The sequence below is a fragment of the Salvelinus namaycush genome, chromosome 38 (assembly GCF_016432855.1).
Source record: "Salvelinus namaycush isolate Seneca chromosome 38, SaNama_1.0, whole genome shotgun sequence".
NCBI classification, from domain to species: domain Eukaryota; kingdom Metazoa; phylum Chordata; class Actinopteri; order Salmoniformes; family Salmonidae; genus Salvelinus; species Salvelinus namaycush.
Window position 1 is genome coordinate 12,685,683 of NC_052344.1, and position 20,734 is coordinate 12,706,416.

The 20,734-nt window shown below is 43.7% G+C and overlaps 1 protein-coding gene across 1 annotated transcript in view; it reads right to left on the reverse strand.

Moving 5' to 3' along the window:
• Positions 1–20,734, reverse strand: part of LOC120031839 (ankyrin repeat and sterile alpha motif domain-containing protein 1B-like) — a 231,310-nt gene that overhangs the window by 54,397 nt on the left and 156,179 nt on the right. Inside the window, exons 14-15 of the mRNA XM_038977659.1 lie at positions 2,132–2,230; positions 545–697 (exon numbers count right to left, since the gene is read on the reverse strand). Of these exons, the coding sequence (XP_038833587.1) occupies positions 545–697; positions 2,132–2,230 (252 nt within the window). The remainder of the gene's footprint in view (positions 1–544; positions 698–2,131; positions 2,231–20,734) is intronic.

Below are 20,734 nucleotides of genomic sequence, written 5' to 3' on the forward strand. Positions count from 1 at the left end.
GTAATCAACCCTGTAAGCAACCCACCAACCATGTAACCAACCCACCAACCCTGTAACCAACCCTGTAATCAACCCTGTAACCAACCCTGTAACCAACCCTGTAAGCAACCCACCAACCATGTAACCAACCCACCAACCCTGTAACCAACCCACCAACCCTGTAACCAAACCACCAACCCTGCAACCAACCCACCAACCAACCCTGAAACCAACCAACCCTGCAACCAACCCATCAACCAACCCTGCAACCCACAACCAAGCGGTGTGTTCCAACAATCCAAAGATGACAATATCTGTCAGGGGGACTATGTGACCACCACCTAAGCTCCACGTGTCATCTTCTCCTATATGTTCTGTGGACTAAAGATAGATCCTAATAAACAAACTAGAAAATGAACATTTACTGACATAAATGTGTGTGCTTGCTTCTACCGTCTTCTTCAGTTAGTATTTCTATAGTAGTGTATGGGGAATAACAGCAGTGTGCTTTCAGCAAGCACATTAAAAAACAGCAATAACCAGCAATAACCAGTAATAGACTCACATTGATGAGTTCTATCTCCCAGATCTTCTTGACCAGTTCCATGGAGGTGTATCCGTTGATGAGGAAGGACTTAGTGTAGTCTCCCAGCTCCAGAGACTCCAGCCACTCAGCCACTGACGTGGGGTTGTTACCGTCATAGCCAATAGGACGCACCTGGAGGGGGAAGGAGGAGGGGACAGACTGTCACTAGATGATATGAAGAACAATGATACAGGACACTCAAACTAGGGAGGGGGACAGAGAGGGAGGCAGGGAGGGAGGAAAGGAGGGAGGGGGGCAGAGAGGGAGGCAGGGAGGGAGGAAAGGAGGGGGGGGGGCAAAGAGGGAGGCAGGGAGGGAGGAAAGGAGGGAGGGGACAGAGAGGGAGGCAGGGAGGGAAGAAAGGAGGGAGGGGGGCAGAGAGGGATGCAGGGAGGGAAGAAAGGAGGGAGGGGGGCAGAGAGGGATGCAGGGAGGGAAGAAAGGAGGGAGGGGGGCAGAGAGGGATGCAGGGAGGGAGGAAAGGAAGGAGACAGGGAGGCAGGAAAGGAGGGAGCAGAGAGGGAAGGAGGGAGCAGAGAGGGAAGGAGAGACCGTCAATAAATTACAGATATATAGATGACATACTAACTAGAGTACACCATCAAAGGCTCAAACTGGACGGAGACGGAGGGAGGGAGGGAGGGAGGATAGCATGTGCTGCATGTAAAATGATGACTTAAATACAGAAATTGAATATAAGATTCTGAAATCCATACCAACCCTTAGCACCCAAGGACATGATAAGCATTATAATGAAAATCCCACCTAGCCATTCAGAGGGAGAGGCAGGGCTAGTTCCATACTGCTTACAGAAGAGCTATCTAAATCCTTCAGATCAACAAGGGGTGTAGGGGCTAAAGGTTTATTTAGGATCAGGCAAATGCATCTTATTCTTCCCTATATGTACTTGGTATGGTGTGTTGGCCTATGTGACGTGAGAATATATTTCACAGTAAGTGCGTCTCAGCGCTTTCTTTTGCAATATAGTCAACACGACTTCAGAGGAGAAGGGCATTCTGCTTTTTCTCATAGAAGAGGATATATCTGAAGTAATAAGGACTCGGCATCCTACTTTTAAGAAGTTGGGACTTTGGAGTGAGCACATCGTGTGACATTTCCTAAAATGTGCATCCTTCTTTCCACAAGGTGAGGGGGACGAGAGAGAGGATTTCTCTGTCATTTGAACACTTTGCAGGGATCAGAGAAGGAAAGTGCTGACAGATGAAATTTAAGAAGAAGGTTCCTCCCTCTCTCATTTAATTGACATCTCTCACTTAGTTGGCTATATTGGTTGTGTGTGTGACTGCACAAGGAACGATTCAACCATTTTGAATGTTATATCGTTTTTAGAGCGATGTTCTATTGGCGAATAACTCAGATACACATGAAAACATGAAATGACCCCAGGAATAGATAGAACGTCGCTCAGAGATGCACAAATACAATATTTCATTTATACTGGTGAAGAGCTCATCTTCTGATGTTATCCCCTCCACAGAATCCTAATGATGCTAGATTCATTTTTACTGCAGTACACGCAAACGCACGCACGCACACAGTACTGACCCTGGGCAGTAGGCGTATGGCCTGTAGCAGCCTCTGTCTGTGGGCTGAGTTGAGGATCCCGATCTCCAGCAGGTCCTGGTCCTCCACCACGTTACTGCCCTGCATGGGGAACATACACATGACATCATCAGTCCATTGATCAGTGACATCATCATGTTCACTACTCCACCCATCCCAATGCCTTGTTGTGAGGGTATTCTTGTTTTTCAATCAACCAACAAAACACATTCCACATTCACAGATGTGACAGACTTTAAAAAATAATAATAATAATAATAATTTATAAAAAAATATTTTAAATTATTATAATAATTAAAATATATATATATAAAAAAAATATATATATATTATATATACATATATATATATACAGTGGGGAGAACAAGTATTTGATACACTGCCGATTTTGCAGGTTTTCCTACTTACAAAGCATGTAGAGGTCTGTAATTTTTTATCATAGGTACACTTCAACTTACATACACACAAAGAATAATTATTAAAAAATAAAAATATATATAAAACTTGCAGCAGCAAGGTTCTTATTAGCTATTTCCAGCCTTAGCTGAGACGACGAGCAAATAATTAGTTTTTAGATTTTACAGCACCTTACACAACATTTCCCTAATCACCCCATTCACTCTGTCCAATTTGAAATATAGTTGAATAGTGGAGACCAGAGTCTATCAAACTTGGGCCGTCTCTTGCGGAGGTCATAAGTGAGCTTTTCAAGAGGGAGAAAATCAACAATCTGGTCAATCCACATTTTAAATGTAGGCGAAGTATTAGAGGCCCACAATAGAAGAATACATTTCTTAGCAAAGTATGTAATAGTCATAAGCAAATTTTCTCTGTCAGGATCAAGAACAAAGTCCTGCTGGGCATTAAGAAGATAGATACACGGGGTCATATCAAACTGTACATCTAGTATTTTCTGTGCAGCAGTATGTATAGATTGCCAAAATCTGGCAATCTCTCTACAGCTCCAAAATACATGCATATAGGTTCCACTTTCAGAGGTACATCTTTTACAGTTAAGAGAAATGTCTGTTTTCATTCTATGGAGTCTCAAGGAGTGTAATAAATGTTGTACAAAAATTTGTAATTAAATTCTTTCATTTTTACATTAGTAGAGGAGCAGTATACCCTGTCGCAAACCTCCGCCCATAACTCATCACTGATAGTCAGACCAAGGTCCTTTTCCCAGATTATTTTCAAAGGAGTAAAGGAGGAGCCTCCTTTCTCAGAAAGGAGTCTATAGATATAAGATATTTTGCCTTTAATGGATTGTGCTGTGACAAGAAGGGTCTCAACTTCATTCAACTGAGTTCTAAACCTCCTCTTGGAAGTAAATGAGGAAATGACATGTCTAATTTGAAGACATTTAAAAAAAAAATGGGATCTTGGCACATTGAATTCACTGCAGAGCTCTTGAAATGATTTCAGTGTAGTGGTTTTCTGATGAAATAGGTCTGAAAAGGTCCTGATTCCTAGAGTATGCCAAAGATTAAAGTTGGCATCCCTCAGGGCTTTTGGCAAGTCTGGGTTGCCTACTATAGGCGAGTGAGAACATATTTGGGAGGAGATGCCCAGGTATTTCTTACAGTTCTTCCACGCTAGTAGGGTGCTGTAAATCACAAATGTTTTGGCTATGTTGCCCACTTCACTGAAGTTATTAATGAATATAATTGAGCTTAGTGGCAATGAACCACAGGATTGGGCTTCTATCTGAATCCACGTTGACTCTTGTCTGTTTGTGATCCATGTTAGCATGTTGCGGATTTGGGCAGACCAGTAGTACAATTGAAGGGAGGGAAGGGCAAGACCGCCCTTAGATTCAGGTTTCGATAGAGTGGAGAACTTGATCCTAGGTTTTTTATTGCCCCATATAAATTTGGTGATGCTTTGGTTAGTTGTTTTGAAAAAGGAAGCTGGGAGATAGCATGGGAGCATCTGAAACAAATAGTTCAATCTAGAGAGGATGTTCATACGGATGACATTAATTCTTCCTACTAAGCTAATTGGGAGGGAGATCCAGGTTTGGAGATCGTTCTTGATTCAATCTTGTGCTGCAGGCCGCCTGCAGAAACACCCATAATACTTGGATTGCTCCTTATCAACTCTGCCAGAGGCTCCGCCCCCCAGCAAGTAGAGCAGGGGGGACAGCGAGCACCCTTGTCTTGTGCCCCGTCCCAAAGGGAATCTGTCAGAGTTCAGTCCGTTAGTAGTCACCATGGCATTTGGATGAGAGTATAGTGATTTGATCCATTTAATAAAGTTTGGGCCCATATTGAACTTTTCTAAGACTGAGAACAGAAAGCTCCACTCCATCCTGTCGAACGCCTTCTCAGCATCCAGTGAAGCCAGCAGGACAGGGGTCTTCTGTGCGTTTACTTGATCAATAATATCAAAAAGATGGCGAATGTTATCAGAAGAGTATCGGTCTCTAATAAATCCCGTTTGGTCCGCTTTTATTATTTTGGGAAGAAGAGTGTTTAGTCTTTTGGCGAGCAATTTGGTAATTATTTTGTAGTCGAAATCCAACAAGCTTATGGGCCGGAAGGAGGAGCAGGATAGAGGGTCCTTGTCTTTTTTGAGCAACACTGTAATGCGAGCTGTGTGCATTGAGTCTGGGAGAACTCAGTTTTTGCAAAAATCCTCCAGCATTGGCATGAAAATAGGGCTAAGCTGGGGCCAAAAAGCTTTGTAGAACTCTCTGGGGAATCCATCTGGGCCTGGGGACTTGTTAGGTGGCATGGAGGTAATTGCCTCCAGGATCTCCTCAGGGGTGAAGGGGGAGTTGAGATCTTCTTGGTCAGTCTCTGATAGTTTAGGTAGCAAGATTCCCTCTAGGAAGGAGTGGAGTTCTGCCTCCGTGTGTTTTCTCTCAGAGGTATATAGTTTGCAGTAAAAATCATGAAAAGTATATGTGACCTCGTCCTCTGCTGTTCGGATAGCCATGATTGTACGCTCTGACTGATCTTTTTTAAATTGGTAAGCAAGCAATCTACTAGGCCTATTGCTATACTCATGGTATTTCTGTTTAGTAAAGAAAAGTTTTTTTTAATCTCCAGAGTATAGTCCAAATTCAGTTTGGCTTTGGCTGCTTTAAGTTGACTCCAGGAGGTGCTGTCTGGGGATTGTTTATGTACATTTTCACAGCGTTCCAGCTCCCTCTCAAGATCTAGCCTGTGTGCTTCCATTGATTTTTTCTTAGAGGAAGCATATGCAATTAGATTACCTCTTAGTGTGGCTTTGGCAGCGTCCCACATTGTGGCCGGAGAAACAGGAGAATCTTTGTTGTCTTGTGTGTAGTTGTCTATCCATGTAGTTACCAATGTATGGAATGCTTCGTTTGATAGCATGGAGGTGTTGAATTTCCAGCTCTTTGATCTCGGGATGTTTTTGCAGAGGTCAAAGCGGAGGTGGACAAAGGCGTGATCCGAAAGCGCTATGGGTCCGATTGTACACGTGGCTGAATTTATGAAAATCTTCGGGATAAAAATGTAATCTATACGGGAGTAGGTGTTATGGACATTAGAGTAGTATGTATAGTCCATAGATGAGCTATTAGTCTCTCTCCAGATATCTATCAGTCCCATCTCTTTAGTAAGCGAGTTCAACATCTTTGCAGATCTGGGATTTGTGGTGGGGACTTGAGATGATTTGTCCAGGGTTGGGTTGAGGGTACAATTAAAATCTCCGGCCATCACGCCAAAGGAAACACAATGCTCATTGAACAGGGTTATCATTTTCAACATGAAAGCAGGAGTATCTGTGTTAGGGGCGTATATGTTTAAGATAGTAATTGGTTGTCCATACAGTGACCCAGTTATCAAAATAAATCTCCCCTCCGGATCAGATATGTTTTTGTCAATTATGAATGGAACATTCTTATGGATAAGTTTGGCTGTACCTCTACTGTTTGATTTGGAAGATGAGAAATACACCTGTCCCACACAAGCTCTGCGGAGTTTGGCATGTTCAGCATCACAGAGGTGTGTCTCTTGTAATAGCACAATGTCTGCTTTTTCCTTTTTTAGAGCACATAGTATCTTTTTCCGTTTTATTGCATGACCTAGACCATGGCAGTTCCATGTCAATAGATTTAAGGTACTAGTCATCGTCATCGTCATCGAACTGTAATCAAACTTTAGTGCAAGTCATCTCTGGGTAAAGGTGGATAATAGTTACAGCTGCGTTCACATAAAAGGAAAATAAATGGTGTACATAAAATAACAATCTCTGAACACCCCAGCCGAGTTCCCAAACAACTCGACATATCCCGTTGGATCTATTACCTCCCCGCTCAGTCACAATTCTGTGTTCCGAAAAAAAACAAAAAACCGGGAACAGTTAGCAACACACAACGTCTCCCCCTCCCCACCAAAGAAATGCCTCATCCTCTCCTCTCCGCCCCACATTGAGTAAATGACAACGTCTCCCCTCCCCACCAAAGAAATGCCTCATCCTCTCCTCTCCGCCCCACATTGAGTAAATGACAACGTCTCCCCCTCCCCACCAAAGAAATGCCTCATCCTCTCCTCTCCGCCCCGCATCGAGTAAATGACAACATAGCCCCTGTCCAGACCACATTAAAAGAGGGAGAAAATAGAATCAATAGCCCAGCCTGCATATACCTCCCCCAAGGGACATAGGGAACCACAAGTGATAATAGCAACAAAAAAAGGGAACTAAAAGTAGGCTGAAACGTTAGTAGGCCCAGGTTAGGCTATAGAGCCTATCCCTCTCAGCTAAAGGAACATAAATATAGATAAGACGGCTATAATGACATTTAGCGGGGCGGGTGGGTCTTTGGATGTCGGCTATATGTTGTCTTACCTCCTTTAGTAATAACAGTAATCACATTTAGTCATTGGTCCATTTCTCATTGACCAGGATTGTCTTTCAAAAAACGTTTTGCCTCTTCGGGAGTTTTGAAGTGTCGCAGGGCTCCTTGGTGAAGAATCCTGAGCTCGTTTGGGTATTTGAATCCCCTAAAGATGCCTCGGTTAATGGAGTATTTCTTCACCTCGTCAAACTCTCGGCGCTTTCAGCGTATTCCAGCTGACAGGTCCTGGTGTAAAGTGAGTTTGGCGTTTCCCACTGTAATGGTGTTGATTTTCGCCGCCTGTAGGACTTGTTCCTTGTCGGTGAATCTCAGGAAACGTATGGTGATTGGGTGCGGTGGTTGTCTGGCTGCTGGTGGGGGCCTCAGTGCTCGGTGAGCTCTCTCGAGTTCTATGGGCCTGTCGGTGGACAGGTGGAGCCACTCGGGAAGTTTGTCTTGCAGGTAGCGAATCAGTGGCATGTTTTCCTCTTCTTTTTCGCCCAGATTTAATAGAACACAATTATTCCTTCGCCCCCTGTTTTCCAGGTCCTCTGTTTTCTCTTCCAGATGCTCTATTTTCTTTTTAGCATGTGCTATTGTTTCCATGGCGTCTGTCAATAAGTTTTCCATGGATAGGATTCGCCCCTCTGCCTCGTCCAGTCGCCCCGCGTTTATGGTTATCTTGTTGTTGATGTCAGGCAAAGCATTTTCCAGGATTGTCACCTTGCCCCCTATCGCACTGAGCTGAGAGTTAATCTAATTTAATGTTGAGTTCTGTACGTTGGGATCTCAACTCAGAAAGGATGTCTTCGACAGAGTGCGAGGTTGGCATTTGTTGGGCCTCGGGGGGGAACGGGTCCTCTTGCTCCTGGCTAATGGCGCTAGCTTTTTCTGAAGCTAGCTGCTTCTTGGAGGCTTTTTCCATCGCTAATGCTCGAGTCCGGGTAAAAATGTCACCTGTAGTGTCGCCTTTTGTAGCCGCCATGACTTTTTGACTAAAGTTAAAGGAGTTTAAACTTGAAGTGGAGGTAAGATTAGGAATTGGAAACTACTTGTGCGGAGCTCTTAGTTCATGCGGCCATCTCGTTCAAGGGTCACGTGATCCCCCCCTTAATTTGAAATTTAATTGACCGAGTGAGAGACCGAGTGAGACACCGTGTGAGAGACCGTGTGAGAGAGAGACAGACAGCAACAGACAGAGACAGAGACAGAGACAGAGACAGAGAGACAGAGAGAGAGAGAGAGAGAGAGAGAGAGAGACAGAGAGAGAGAGAGAGACAGAGACAGAGACAGAGACAGAAAGAAAGAAAGAAAGAAAGAAAGGAGTGAATAAAGGAGAGAGGGAGATATAGACAGAGAGAAATACAGAAAGATAGCGTTTGAGAGAGCGAGAGAATCAGAGTCAGAGGAAGAAAGAGAGAAAGAGAGAGAACGAGCGAGAGGGAGACAGAGCGAGAGGGGAAGAGAAAGAGAGGGGGAGAGACAGAGAGAGACAGAAGGAATTGCACTTCAGAAATCAGCTCAATGTAATTGAAGAATCCATAGAATCTAACCACTTCTGGGATAATTGGAAAACTCTAAACAAACAACAACACGAAGAGTTATCTATCCAAAAATGATGTATGGATAAACCTCTTCTTCAATCTTGTTGGCTCTATAACAAAGAACAAACAGCAAAAACATATACATGATTAAATACAAATCTTAGAACCAACTATTAAAGACTACCAGAACCTCACTGGACTCTCCAAATACATTGAATGAACTACAGGACAGAATCCAACCCCCCAACCCAAAAAGGCCTGTGGGGGTAATGATATCCTAAATAATAAAATATACAGACCACAAATTCCAATTGGCTATACTTAAACTCTTTTACATCATCCTATTTGCATCTTCCCCAATATTTGGAACGAAGAACTGATCACCCCAATCCACAAAAGTGGAGACTGTCACGACTTCCGCCGAAGTCGGTCCCTCTCCTTGTTCGGGCGGTGTTCGGCGGTCGACGTCACCGACCTTCTAGCCATCACTGATCCATTTTTCATTTTCCATTGGTTTTGTCTTGTCTTCTTTCACACCTGGTTCCAATCCCATCAATTACATGTTGTGTATTTAACCCTCTGTTTCCCCTCATGTCCTTGTCGGAGATTGTTTTGTTGTATGTTATATGCAAGTCATGTGTCGGTGTGGCGGGTTTTGTACCCACTTATATTATTTTTTGTATATTTTGGTTTTTGGAGTTTTATGAGCACTTATTAAACGACTCCATTTATACCAAGTTCCTTTTCCTGCGCCTGACTTCCCTGCCACTGACACGCACCCATTACAGAGACAAATTTGACTAATAATTACAGTGGGATTGTGTCAACATATCGGGAAAATACTCTGCATTATCATTAACAGCAGACTCGTACATTTCCTCAGCAAAAACAATGTACTGAGCAAATGTCAAATCGTTTTTTTTACCAAATTACCGTACGACAGACCACGTATTCACCCTGCACACCATAATTGACAAACAAACAATCCAAAACAAAGGCAAAGTCTTCTCATGCTTTGTTGATTTCCAAAAAGCTTTCGACTCAATTTGGCATGAGGGCCTGCTATAGAAATTGATGGAAATTGGAGTTGGGAAAAAAACACACGACATTATAAAATCCATGTGCACAAATAACAAGTGTGCAGTTAAAATTGGCAAAAAACACACACATTTCTATAAACAGGGCCGGGGGGTGAGACAAATCAAATCAAATTTTATTTGTCTAATGCGTCGAATACAACAAGTGTAGACCTTACAGTGAAATGCTTACTTACAAGCCCTTAACCAACAATGCAGTTTTAAGAAAAAAAAAGAAATAAAAGTAACAAGTAATTAAAGAGCAGCAGTAAAATAACAATAGCAAGGCTATATACAGGGGGCACCGGTACAGAGTCAATGTGCGGGAGCACTGGTTAGTCGAGGTAATATGTATATGTAGGTGACTATGGATAGATAATAACAGAGAGTAGCAGCTGCGTAAACGAGGGGGCAATACAAATAGTCTGGGTAGCCATTTGATTAGCTGTTCAGGAGTCTATGGCTTGGGGGTAGAAGCTGTTTAGAAGCCTCTTGGACCTAGACTTGGCGCTCCGGTATCGCTTGCCATGCGGTAGCAGAGAGAACAGTCTCTAGGGTGGCTGGAGTCTTTGACAATTTTTAGGGCCTTCCTCTGACACCGCCTGGTATAGAGGTCCTGGATGGCAGGAAGCTTGGCCCCAGTGATGTACTGGGCCATACGCACTACCCTCTGTAGTGCCTTGCGGTCGGAGGCCGAGTAGTTGCCATACCAGGCAGTGATGCAACCCGTCAGGATGCTCTCGATGGTGCAGCTGTAGAACCTTTTGAGGATCTGAGGACCCATGCAAAATCTTTTCAGTCTCCTGAGGGTGAATAGGTTTTGTCGTGCCCTCTTCACGACTGCCTTGGTGTGCTTGGACCATGTTAGTTTGTGCTGTGGACAGCAAGGAACTTGAAGCTCTCAAACTGCTCCACTACAGCCCCGTTGATGAGAATGGGTGTGTGCTCGGTCTTCCTTTTCCTGTAGTCCACAATCATCTCCTTTGTCTTGATCACGTTAAGGAAGAGGTTGTTGTCCTGGCACCACACGGTCAGGTCTCTGACGTCCTCCTTAAAGGCTGTCTCGTTGTTGTCGGTGATCAGGTCTACTGTTGTGTCATGTCGGTGATCAGGTCTACTGTTGTGTCATCGGCAAACTTAATGATGGTGTTGGAGTTGTGTTTGGCAGTGCAGTCATGAGTGAACATGGAGTACACGAGGGGACTGAGCAAGCACCCCTGAAGGGCTTCCATGTTGAGGATCAGCGTGGGTGCGGCCCGTCAGGAAGTCCAGGATCCAGTTGCAGAGGGAGGTGTTTAGTCGCAGGGTCCCTAGCCTAGTGATGAGATTTGAGGGCACTATGGTGTTGAACGCTGAGCTGTAGTCAATGAATATCATTCTCAGATAGGTGTTTCTTTTGTCTAGGTGTGAAAAGGCAGTGTGGAGTGCAATAGAGACAGCATCATCTGTGGATCTGTTGGGGCGGTATGCAAATTGGAGTGGGTCTAGGATTTCTGGGATAATGGTGCTGATGTGAGCCATGACCAGCCTTTCAAAGCACTTCATGTCTACAGACGTGAGTGCTACGGGTCAGTAGTCATTTAGGCAGGTTACCTTAGTGTTCTTGAGTACAGGCACTATGGTGGTCTGCTTGAAACATGTTGGTACTACATATTACAGAAAACGTCAGTGAAGACACTTGCCAGTTGGTCAGCGCATGCTCGGAGTACACGTCCTGGTAATCCGTCTGGCCCTGCGGCCTTGTGAATGTTGACCTGTTTAAATGTCTTCCTCACATTGGCTGCGGAGAGCATGATCACACAGTCATCCAGAACAGCTGATGCTCTCATGCATGTTTCAGTGTTACTTGCCTTGAAGCGAGCATAGAAGTAATTTAGCTCGTCTGGTAGGCTCGTGTCACTGGGCAGCTCTCGGCGGTCCTTCCCTTGGTAATCCGTGATAGTTTGCAAGCCCTGCCACATCCGAAGAGTGTCAGAGCTGGTGTAGTACAATTCGATCTTAGTTCTGTATTTACGCTTTGCCTGTTTGATGGTTCGTCGGAGGGCATAGCGGGGTTTCTTGTAAGCTTCCGGGTTAGAGTCCCGCTCCTTGAAAGCGGCAGCTCTACCCTTTAGCTCAGTGTGGATGTTGCCTGTATTCCATGGCTTCTGGTTGGGGTATTTACGTACAGTCACTGTTGGGACGACGTCTTCGATGCACTTATTGATGAAGCCAGTGACTGATGTGGTGTACTCCTCAATGCCATCGGAAGAATCCCGGAACATATTCCAGTATGTGCTAGCAAAACAGTCCTGTAGTTTAGCATCTGCTTCATCTGACCACTTTTTTATTGACCGGGTCACTTGTACTTCCTGCTTTAAGTTTTGCTTGTAAGCAGGAATCAGGAGGATATAATTATGTTCAGATTTGCCAAATGCAGGGCGAGGGAGTGCTTTGTACGCGTCTCTGTCTGTGGAGTAAAGATGGTCTACAGTTTTTTCCCTCTGGTTGCACGTTTAACATGTTGGTAGAAATGAGGTAAAACAGATTTAAGTTTCCCTGCATTAAAGTCACCGGCCACTATGAGCGCCACTTCTGGATGAGCGTTTTCCTGTTTGCTTATGGCTGTATACAGCTCATTGAGTCCGGTCTTAGTGCCAGCATCAGTTTGTGCTGGTAAATAGACAGCTACGAAGAATATAGATGAAAACTCTCTAGGTAGATAGTGTGGTCTACAGCTTATCATGAGATACTCAGGCGAGATACTCAGGTGAGCAAAACATTAAGACTTCCTTAGATATCGTTCACCAGCTGTTGTTTACAAATATACATAGACCTTCACCCCTTGTCTTATCAGAGGCTGCTGTTGTATCCTGCCGATACAGTGTATAACCCGCCAGCTGTATGTTATTTATGTCGTAGTTCAGCCACAACTCGGTGAAACATAAGGTATTACAGTTTTGAATGTCCTGTTGGTAGGATATACGTGCTTATAGTTCGTCCACTTAATTATCCAGTGATTGTACGTTGGCCAATAGTACCGATGGCAAATGCTGATTAGCCACTCGTCGCCGGATCCTCACAAGGCACCCCGATCTCCTCCCGCGATACCTACATCTCTTTCTCTGGCCAATGACGGAGATGAGTGCCTGTTCGGGTGTCTGGAGTAAATACCTCTCGTCCGACTCAAAATTATTCGCCCAGTTCAAGGTGAGTAATCGCTGTTCTGATGTCCAGAAGCTCTTTTCGGTCATAAGAGACGGTATCAGCAACATTATGTACAGAATAAGTTATAAGCAATGCAAAAAAACAAACAACACGGTTGGTTAAGAGCTCATAAAACGGCAGCCATCCGGCGCTCTCTTCAAAAAGGGATGCAGCTTAAGCCCCACCTCTTCAACATATATATCAACAAATTGGCGAGGGCACTAGAACAGTCTGCAGCACCTGGCCTCACCCTACTAGAATCTGAAGTCAAATGTCTACTGATGATCTGGTGCTTCTGTCCCCAAACAAGGAGGGCCTACAGCAGCACCTAGATCTTCTGCACCGATTCTGTCAGAGCCAGGCCCTGACAGTAAATCTCAGTAAGACAAAAATAATGGCATTCCAAAAAAGGTCCAGTTACCAGGACCACGAATACAATTTCCATCTAGACACCGTGGCCTAGAGCACACAAAAAACTATAGATACCTCAGTCTAAACATCAGCGCCACAGGTAACTTCCACAAAGCTGTGACCTATCTGAGACAAGACAAGAAGGGCCTTCAATGTCATCAAAAGGAACATAACATTCAACATACCAATTAGGATCTGGCTAAAAATACTTGAATTAGTTATAGAACCCATTGCCCTTTGTGGTCGTGAGGTCTGGGGTACGCTCACCAACCAATAATTCACAAAATGGGACAAACACCAAATTGAGACTCTGCATGCAGAATTCTGCAAAAACACCCAATAATGCATGCAGAACAGAATTAGGCCAATACCCGTTAATGATCAAAATCCAGAAAATAGACGTCAAATTCTACAACCACCTAAAAGGAAGCAATTCCCAAACCATCCATAACAAAGCCAACACCTACAGATAAATAAACCTAAGCAAGCTGGTCCTGGGGCTCTGTTCACAAACACAAACCCCACAGAGCCCCAGGACAGCAACACAATTACACCCAACCAAATCATGAGAAAACTAAAAGATAATTACTTGACACATTGGAAAACATTTACCAAAAAACAGAGAAAACTGGAATGCTATTTGGCCCTAAACAGAAAGTACACAGTGGCAGAATACCTGACCACTGTGACTGACTCAAAATTAAGGAAATCTTTGACTACGTACAGACTCAGTGAGGATAGCCTTGCTATTGAGAAAGGCCACCGTAGGCAGACCTGGCTCTCAAGAGAAGACAGGCTATGTGCACACTGCCCACAAAATGAGGTGGAAACTGAGCTGCACTTCCTAACCTCCTGCCAAATGTATGACACATATTTCCCTCAGATTACACAGACCCACAAAGAATTTGAAAACAAATCCAATTTTGATAAACTCTCATATCTATTGGTTGAAATACCAGTCTGCAATCACAGCAGCAAGATTTGTGACCTGTTGCCACAAAAAAAGGGAAACCACTGAAAAACAAACACCATTGTAAATACAACCTATATTTATGTTTATTTATTTTCCCTTTTGTACTTTAACTATTTTCACATCATTACAACACTGTATATAGAGATAATATGACAAATGTCATTATTTAAAAAAACAAAAACTTTTGTAAGTGTAATGTTTACTGTCAATTTTGTATTGTTTATTTCACTTTTGTTTATAATCTATTTCACTTGCTTTGGTAATGTAAACATATGTTTCCCATGCCAATAAAGGCCCTTACATTGAAATTGAAATTGACAGAGAAACAGAGAAACAGAGAAACAGAGAAAGCGAGAGTGAGAGCGAGAGCAGAGACAGAGACAGAGACAGAGAGACAAAGAAAGAGTGAATAAAGGACAGAGGAGAGATGGAGAGAGAAAGACAGAAAGAGAGAGTGTTTGAGAGAGCGAGAGAGAGAGTCAGAGGAAGAACCAGAGAGAGAGAAACAGAGGCACCAGAGAGGTGAGGTGCTGGGGGTTGTCTCTCTCTCTGTGGAGCCCCAGCCTCAGGCTGTACTAAAGCCCAGACACAGATCACACCTGGTAGGGGGACTGAACTTGTCACTCCTCCACATCTCATTCATCCCCTCTCTTAATCTCCCTCTCTCTTGGCCTGGCTAGACAATAACACAGATAGCTATCGATCTGGAGCACTGAAGACAGGGATGAAGGAGGAATGGAACGGCAGATTTCACAGCAATCTTTTTCATGTCATCCTCAACGTGAACCTCTAACCTGCTGCTCTCTACAGACCAAGAGCCATGGGCTTATGTTGTATTTATGTACTGTATGGGGCAGTACATCAGGGTAACGTGATGCTATTGTATTATATTAGAGGACGTAAGTTGCAATATCTTAGGGCATAAATACAGTTGTATTGAATTTACTAGCCAAAGTGTTGCACTACATGGGAATAGAGGGCCATTTGAGACACACACAGTCTCCTCCAGTGCCCTTGTTCGATAGACCACTCAGGCTGATTAAGAGAGCCCAGAACACCCAGCATCTGTTACAGTCACCGCCCTACACTGTCAGACCAGAGTAATGGCACCCAGAGCCGGGGCAGAGACGGATGGCTGGGGCTTCAAAGACATGACTAATCGCTCGCTGCTGGTCTCTGACAGGGGGAGATAGAGAGGCTGAGGGTGTTTGTCTTTTTCCGTCTGCCCTTCTTTTCTACTCATAGAATGTCTCTCCCTCTCTTTCCCTCCCTCTCTCTCACACACACACACACACACTATGGCTGCGTTTAGACAGGCAGGATATTTTTGTCACTAATTGGTCTTTTGACCAATCACAGTCCATTTCAGAGCCCATCCGATTGTTCAAAAGACCAATTAGTGTAAGAAAATCTGAATTGGACTGCCTGTGTACACGCACCCTATGTAATCACTTCATTTGATCTCTGCTCTGGGGTTACATGACATATTCAACTCTGAGCTAACGATGACATTAGCGGGGTAGGTCGAGTTTTCCCGTAACAACCCCTAACCAGGGATGATGTTATTTTCACAACTTCATGACAGTAAAGTTTAGGATCGAGATAGGTTCAACTTCTACCATGACCTACACCATCATCGGCTGCATCTCAATGGTTAGAAATGGCTTTCTTTTCTCATATCCTTCCCTTCACGACCATTGATTGCAAAGGGGTTGACAAATTATAGCAATATGTTGAAAACCTATCTGGTCCTATCTGAGGAAATGAGACAAGGAAAGGAAAAGAGGAAAGGAAGCTGTTAGGCTAAGGGTATAGTAATGCCATGTATAGAATAAACATAACTTCCGGAAGAGAAAGTCTTTAAAGATGTTTGTTCTACATACATTTTCTATAACATTGCATTTCTATACCCTCGCTAAACTGCACAAGTCAATGCTGTGATACCTGTTCAACACCACACACTGCTGCTCATGCTCACAGATTATTTTGATGTACTTGTTCAACACAGCATGAACTATTGCAATATCTCTGTGTTTTAATTTAATATAACAAATAATAATACACCATGAAATATAGAGGGAAGACATTTATATTCTGTAATGGTACTGAACTCCATTATCGAGATCAACAGGCGCTCAATGACTAGCTAGTACAAATCACTCAATCTGTCTCTCTATATGGGTCTCTCTTTCTCCATTTGACTCTATCTTTCTAGTCTCTCTCTCTATCTTTCTAGTCTCTCTCTCGCTCTATCTTTCTAGTCTCTCTCTCGCTCTATCTTTCTAGTCTCTCTCTCGCTCTATCTTTCTAGTCTCTCTCTCGCTCTATCTTTCTAGTCTCTCTCTCGCTCTATCTTTCTAGTCTCTCTCTCGCTCTATCTTTCTAGTCTCTCTCTCGCTCTATCTTTCTAGTCTCTCTCTCGCTCTATCTTTCTAGTCTCTCTCTCGCTCTATCTTTCTAGTCTCTCTCTCGCTCTATCTTTCTAGTCTCTCTCTCTCTATCTTTCTAGTCTCTCTCTCAGACCTCTCTCTCTCTCTCTGACCTCTCTCTCTCTCTCTCTCTCTCTGATCTCTCTCTATCTGACCTCTCTCTCTCTCTCTCTCTCTCAGATCTATCTCTCTCTCTCTCTCAGAACTCTCTCTCTCTCTCAGAACTCTCTCTCTCTCTGACCTCACTCTCTCTCTCAGACCTCACTCTCTCTCGCTCAGACCTCTCTCTCTCTCTCTCTCTCTCTCTCTCTCTCTCTCAGAACTCTCTCTCTCAGACCTCTCTCTCTCAGACCTCTCTCTCTCAGACCTCTCTCTCTCAGACCTCTCTCTCTCAGACCTCTCTCTCTCAGACCTCTCTCTCTCAGACCTCTCTCTCTCTCTCTCTCTGACCTCTCTCTCTCTCTGACCTCTCTCTCTCTCTCTCTCAGAACTCTCTCTCTCAGAACTCTCTCTCTCAGAACTCTCTCTCTCAGAACTCTCTCTCTCAGACCTCTCTCTCTCTCAGACCTCTCTCTCTCTCTCTCTCAGACCTCTCTCTCTCTCTCAGACCTCTCTCTCTCAGACCTCTCTCTCTCTCAGACCTCTCTCTCTCTCAGACCTCTCTCTCTCTCAGACCTCTCTCTCTCTCTCTCTCTCAGACCTCTCTCTCAGACTCTCTCTCTCTCTCTCTGACCACTCTCTCTCCCAGACCTCTCTCTCTCTCTCTCCCAGACCTCTCTCTCTCTCTCTCTCTCTCTCTCTCAGAACTCTCTCTCTCTCAGACCTCTCTCTCTCTCAGACCTCTCTCTCTCTCAGACCTCTCTCTCTCTCTGACCTCTCTCTCTCTCTGACCTCTCTCTCTCTCTCAGACCTCTCTCTCTCTCTCAGACCTCTCTCTCTCTCTCAGACCTCTCTCCCTCCCTCCATGGGAAACATATGTTAACATTGCAAAAAGCAAGTGAAATGGATAATAAACAAAAGAGAAATAAACAAAAAATGTAAAGTAAACATTACTCACAAAGGTTTCAGAGGAAGAGAGACATTTCAAATGTCATATTATGGCTATGTACAGTGTTATAACGATGTGCAAATAGTTAAAGTACAAAAGGGAAAATAAATAAACATAAATATTGGTTATATTTACAATGGCGTTTGTTCTTCACTGCTTGCCCTTTTATTGTGGCAACAGGTCATAAATCCTGCTGCTGTGATGGCACACTGTGGTATTTCACCAAATAGATATGGGAGTTTATCAAAATTGGATTTGTTTTCAAATTCTTTGTGGGTCTGTGTAATCTGAGGGAAATAGAGTGCATTCAGAAAGTATTCAGACCCCTTCACTTCATCCACATTTTGGTACGTTACAGCCTGTTCTAAAATGTATTAAAGTGTTGTTCCCCCCTCATCAATCTACACACAACACCCCATAATGACAAAGTGAAAACAGACATTTTTGCAAATTTGTAAAAATGGAAATATGACATTTACATAAGTATTCAGAACCTTTACTTTGCGGAAGCACGATTACAGCCTCGAGTCTTCTTGGGTATGACACTACAAGCTTGGCACACCTGTATTTGGGGAGATTCTCCCATTCTTCTCTGTAGATCCTCTCAAGCTCTGTCAGGTTGGATAGGGAGAGTCGCTGCACAGATATTTTCAGGTCTCTCCAGAGATGTTCGATCAGGATCAAGTCCGGGCTCTGGCTGGGCCACTCAAGGACATTCAGAGACTTGTCCCCGAAGCCACTCATGCGTCTCCCAGTCCCAGCTGCTGAAAAACATCCCCACAGCATGCTGCTGCCACACCCATGCTTCTCTGTAAGGATGGTCCCAGGTTTCCTCCAGACATGACTCTTGGCATTCAGGGCAAAGAGTTCAAACTTGGTTTCACTGCAATTTATAGCCCTGGCCACATCTGCAGTCCTCATGCCTCCTTGCAGCATGCCTAAGGCACATTCACGCAGATGAGCAGGGACCTTCTTGGGCATCTTTCTTTTGGTGTTTTTCAGAGTCAGTAGAAAGGCCTCTTTAGTGTCCTAAGTTTTCATAACTTTGACCTTAATTGCCTACCGTCTGTAAGCTGTTAGTGTCTTAACGTGTCACGACTTCCGCTGAAGTCGGTCCCTCTCCTTGTTCGGGCGGCGTTCGGCGGTCGACATCACCGGTCTTCTAGCCATCGCCGATCCACCTTCCATTTGTTTTGTCTTGTCTTCCCACACACCTGCTTTCAATTCCATCATTACATGTTGTGTATTTAACCCTCTGTTCCCCCCATGTCCCTGTCCGGAATTGTTTATTGTAGTGCTTGTGCACGTTATGCTGGTGTGTAACGGGTTTTGTTACCCATTGATTTATTGTTCTGTTTACGATGGTTTTGTTTATTAAGCTGCGCCGTTGTAAATCAGTTTTTGCTCTCCTGCGCCTGACTTCTCTGCCGCCAGTACGCACCCCCTACATGACGACCTTTCCACAGGCGCATGTTCATTCATTGTTTAGGGTTCAGTGAACAAGCATGGGAAACAGTGTTTAAACACTTTACAATGAAGATCTGTGAAGTTATTTGGATTTATACAAATTATCTTTGAAAGACAGGGTCCTGAAAAAGGAGTTTATATCTGATTCAAATATTTAATACATTTGCAAAAAAATTCTAAAAACCTGTTTTCACTGTCATTATGAGGTATTGTGTGTAGATTGATGAAGATTTTTTTAAATGTAATCCATTTTAGAATAAGGCTGTAACGTAACAAAATGTGGAAAAAGTCAAGGGGTCTGAATAATTTACGAATGCATTGTATGTGTCTCTAATATGGTCATACATTTGGCAGGAGGTTAGGAAGTGCATCTTAGTTTCCACATAATTTGTATTCTCTTGAGAGCCAGGTCTGCCTATGGTGGCCTCTCTCAATAGCAAGGCTATGCTCACTGAGTCTGTACATAGTCAAAGCTGTCCTTAATTTTGGTTCAGTCACAGTTGTCAGGTATTCTGCCACTGTTACTCTCTGTTTAGGGCCAAATAGTATTCTAGTTTGCGCTGTTTTTGGAAAATTATTTCCAATGTGTTAAGTAATTATCTTTTTGTTATCTCATGGTTTGGTTGGGTCTAATTGTGTTGCTGTCCTGGGGCTTGCTTCGGGGACTCTTCTCTAGGTTAATCTCTCTATAGGTGATGGCTTTGTAATGGAAAGTTTGGGAATCGCTTCCTTTTTAGGTGGTTGTAGAATTTAATGGCTCTTTTCTAGATTTTGATCATTTGCGGGTATCGGCCTAATTCTGCTCTGCATGCATTATTTGGTGCTTTACGTTGTACAAGGAGGATGTTTTTGCAGAGTTCTGCATGCACTCTCTCTCTCTATCCTCTGATAAACAGAATTGGGGGTTAGAGGTAGCATGGGGCAAAAGGCTTAATACAGAGGAGTCCACAAGGAGAATGGGCTAATTTATTTACTACATACTAACTATTGCATACGCACCTACACACACACCCACATACCTGCATTATCTAGTGGTGTGTCTATACCGAGAGAGAGATCTGTCTCCATTTAAGCCCCTTCATAATGACCCCTTAATGTAAATACAGAAGTCATCTTCACCCATTTCCATGACGACAGGCACCTCCCCCCTCGCCTTGTCCGTACATCAATCAGACCAACAGCTGTCCTTTACTGGCTGGTTAAGGTGACAGACCACGCCCCCTCACAGGCCCTCTATTGTGGACAGAGAAAAAAGCTGAGTTCTCAAGGTAACAACAACAATCACCAAAGCTTGAGTAAAGTAGGGAGTGTGTGTGTGTGTGTATTGTTATGCGCATGAGTGTATTGTGTGTGTGTGTACATGTCTCTGTTTGCCTGTTGATCCCAGTAGGCTTTACTGCAGTGGTAGTGAGCAGAGTTAGGGTCAAATTCATTTAGGCTCTAGTCAATTCCAGCACATGAACTTGATATGCAACTGTAATGGGAAAAGTGGCCTCTCCATAGCATAGCTGTTGTTCCCATTTCAGTTTGCTGTCAATTTCATCTCCTGAATAGAGTGGTGCTAAAAAATGTTATTTTTTTTAAATGGCCACCATCAATTTCCAGCGTTTTCTTTCTCAGGCTAATGGAAACCAAATCAAT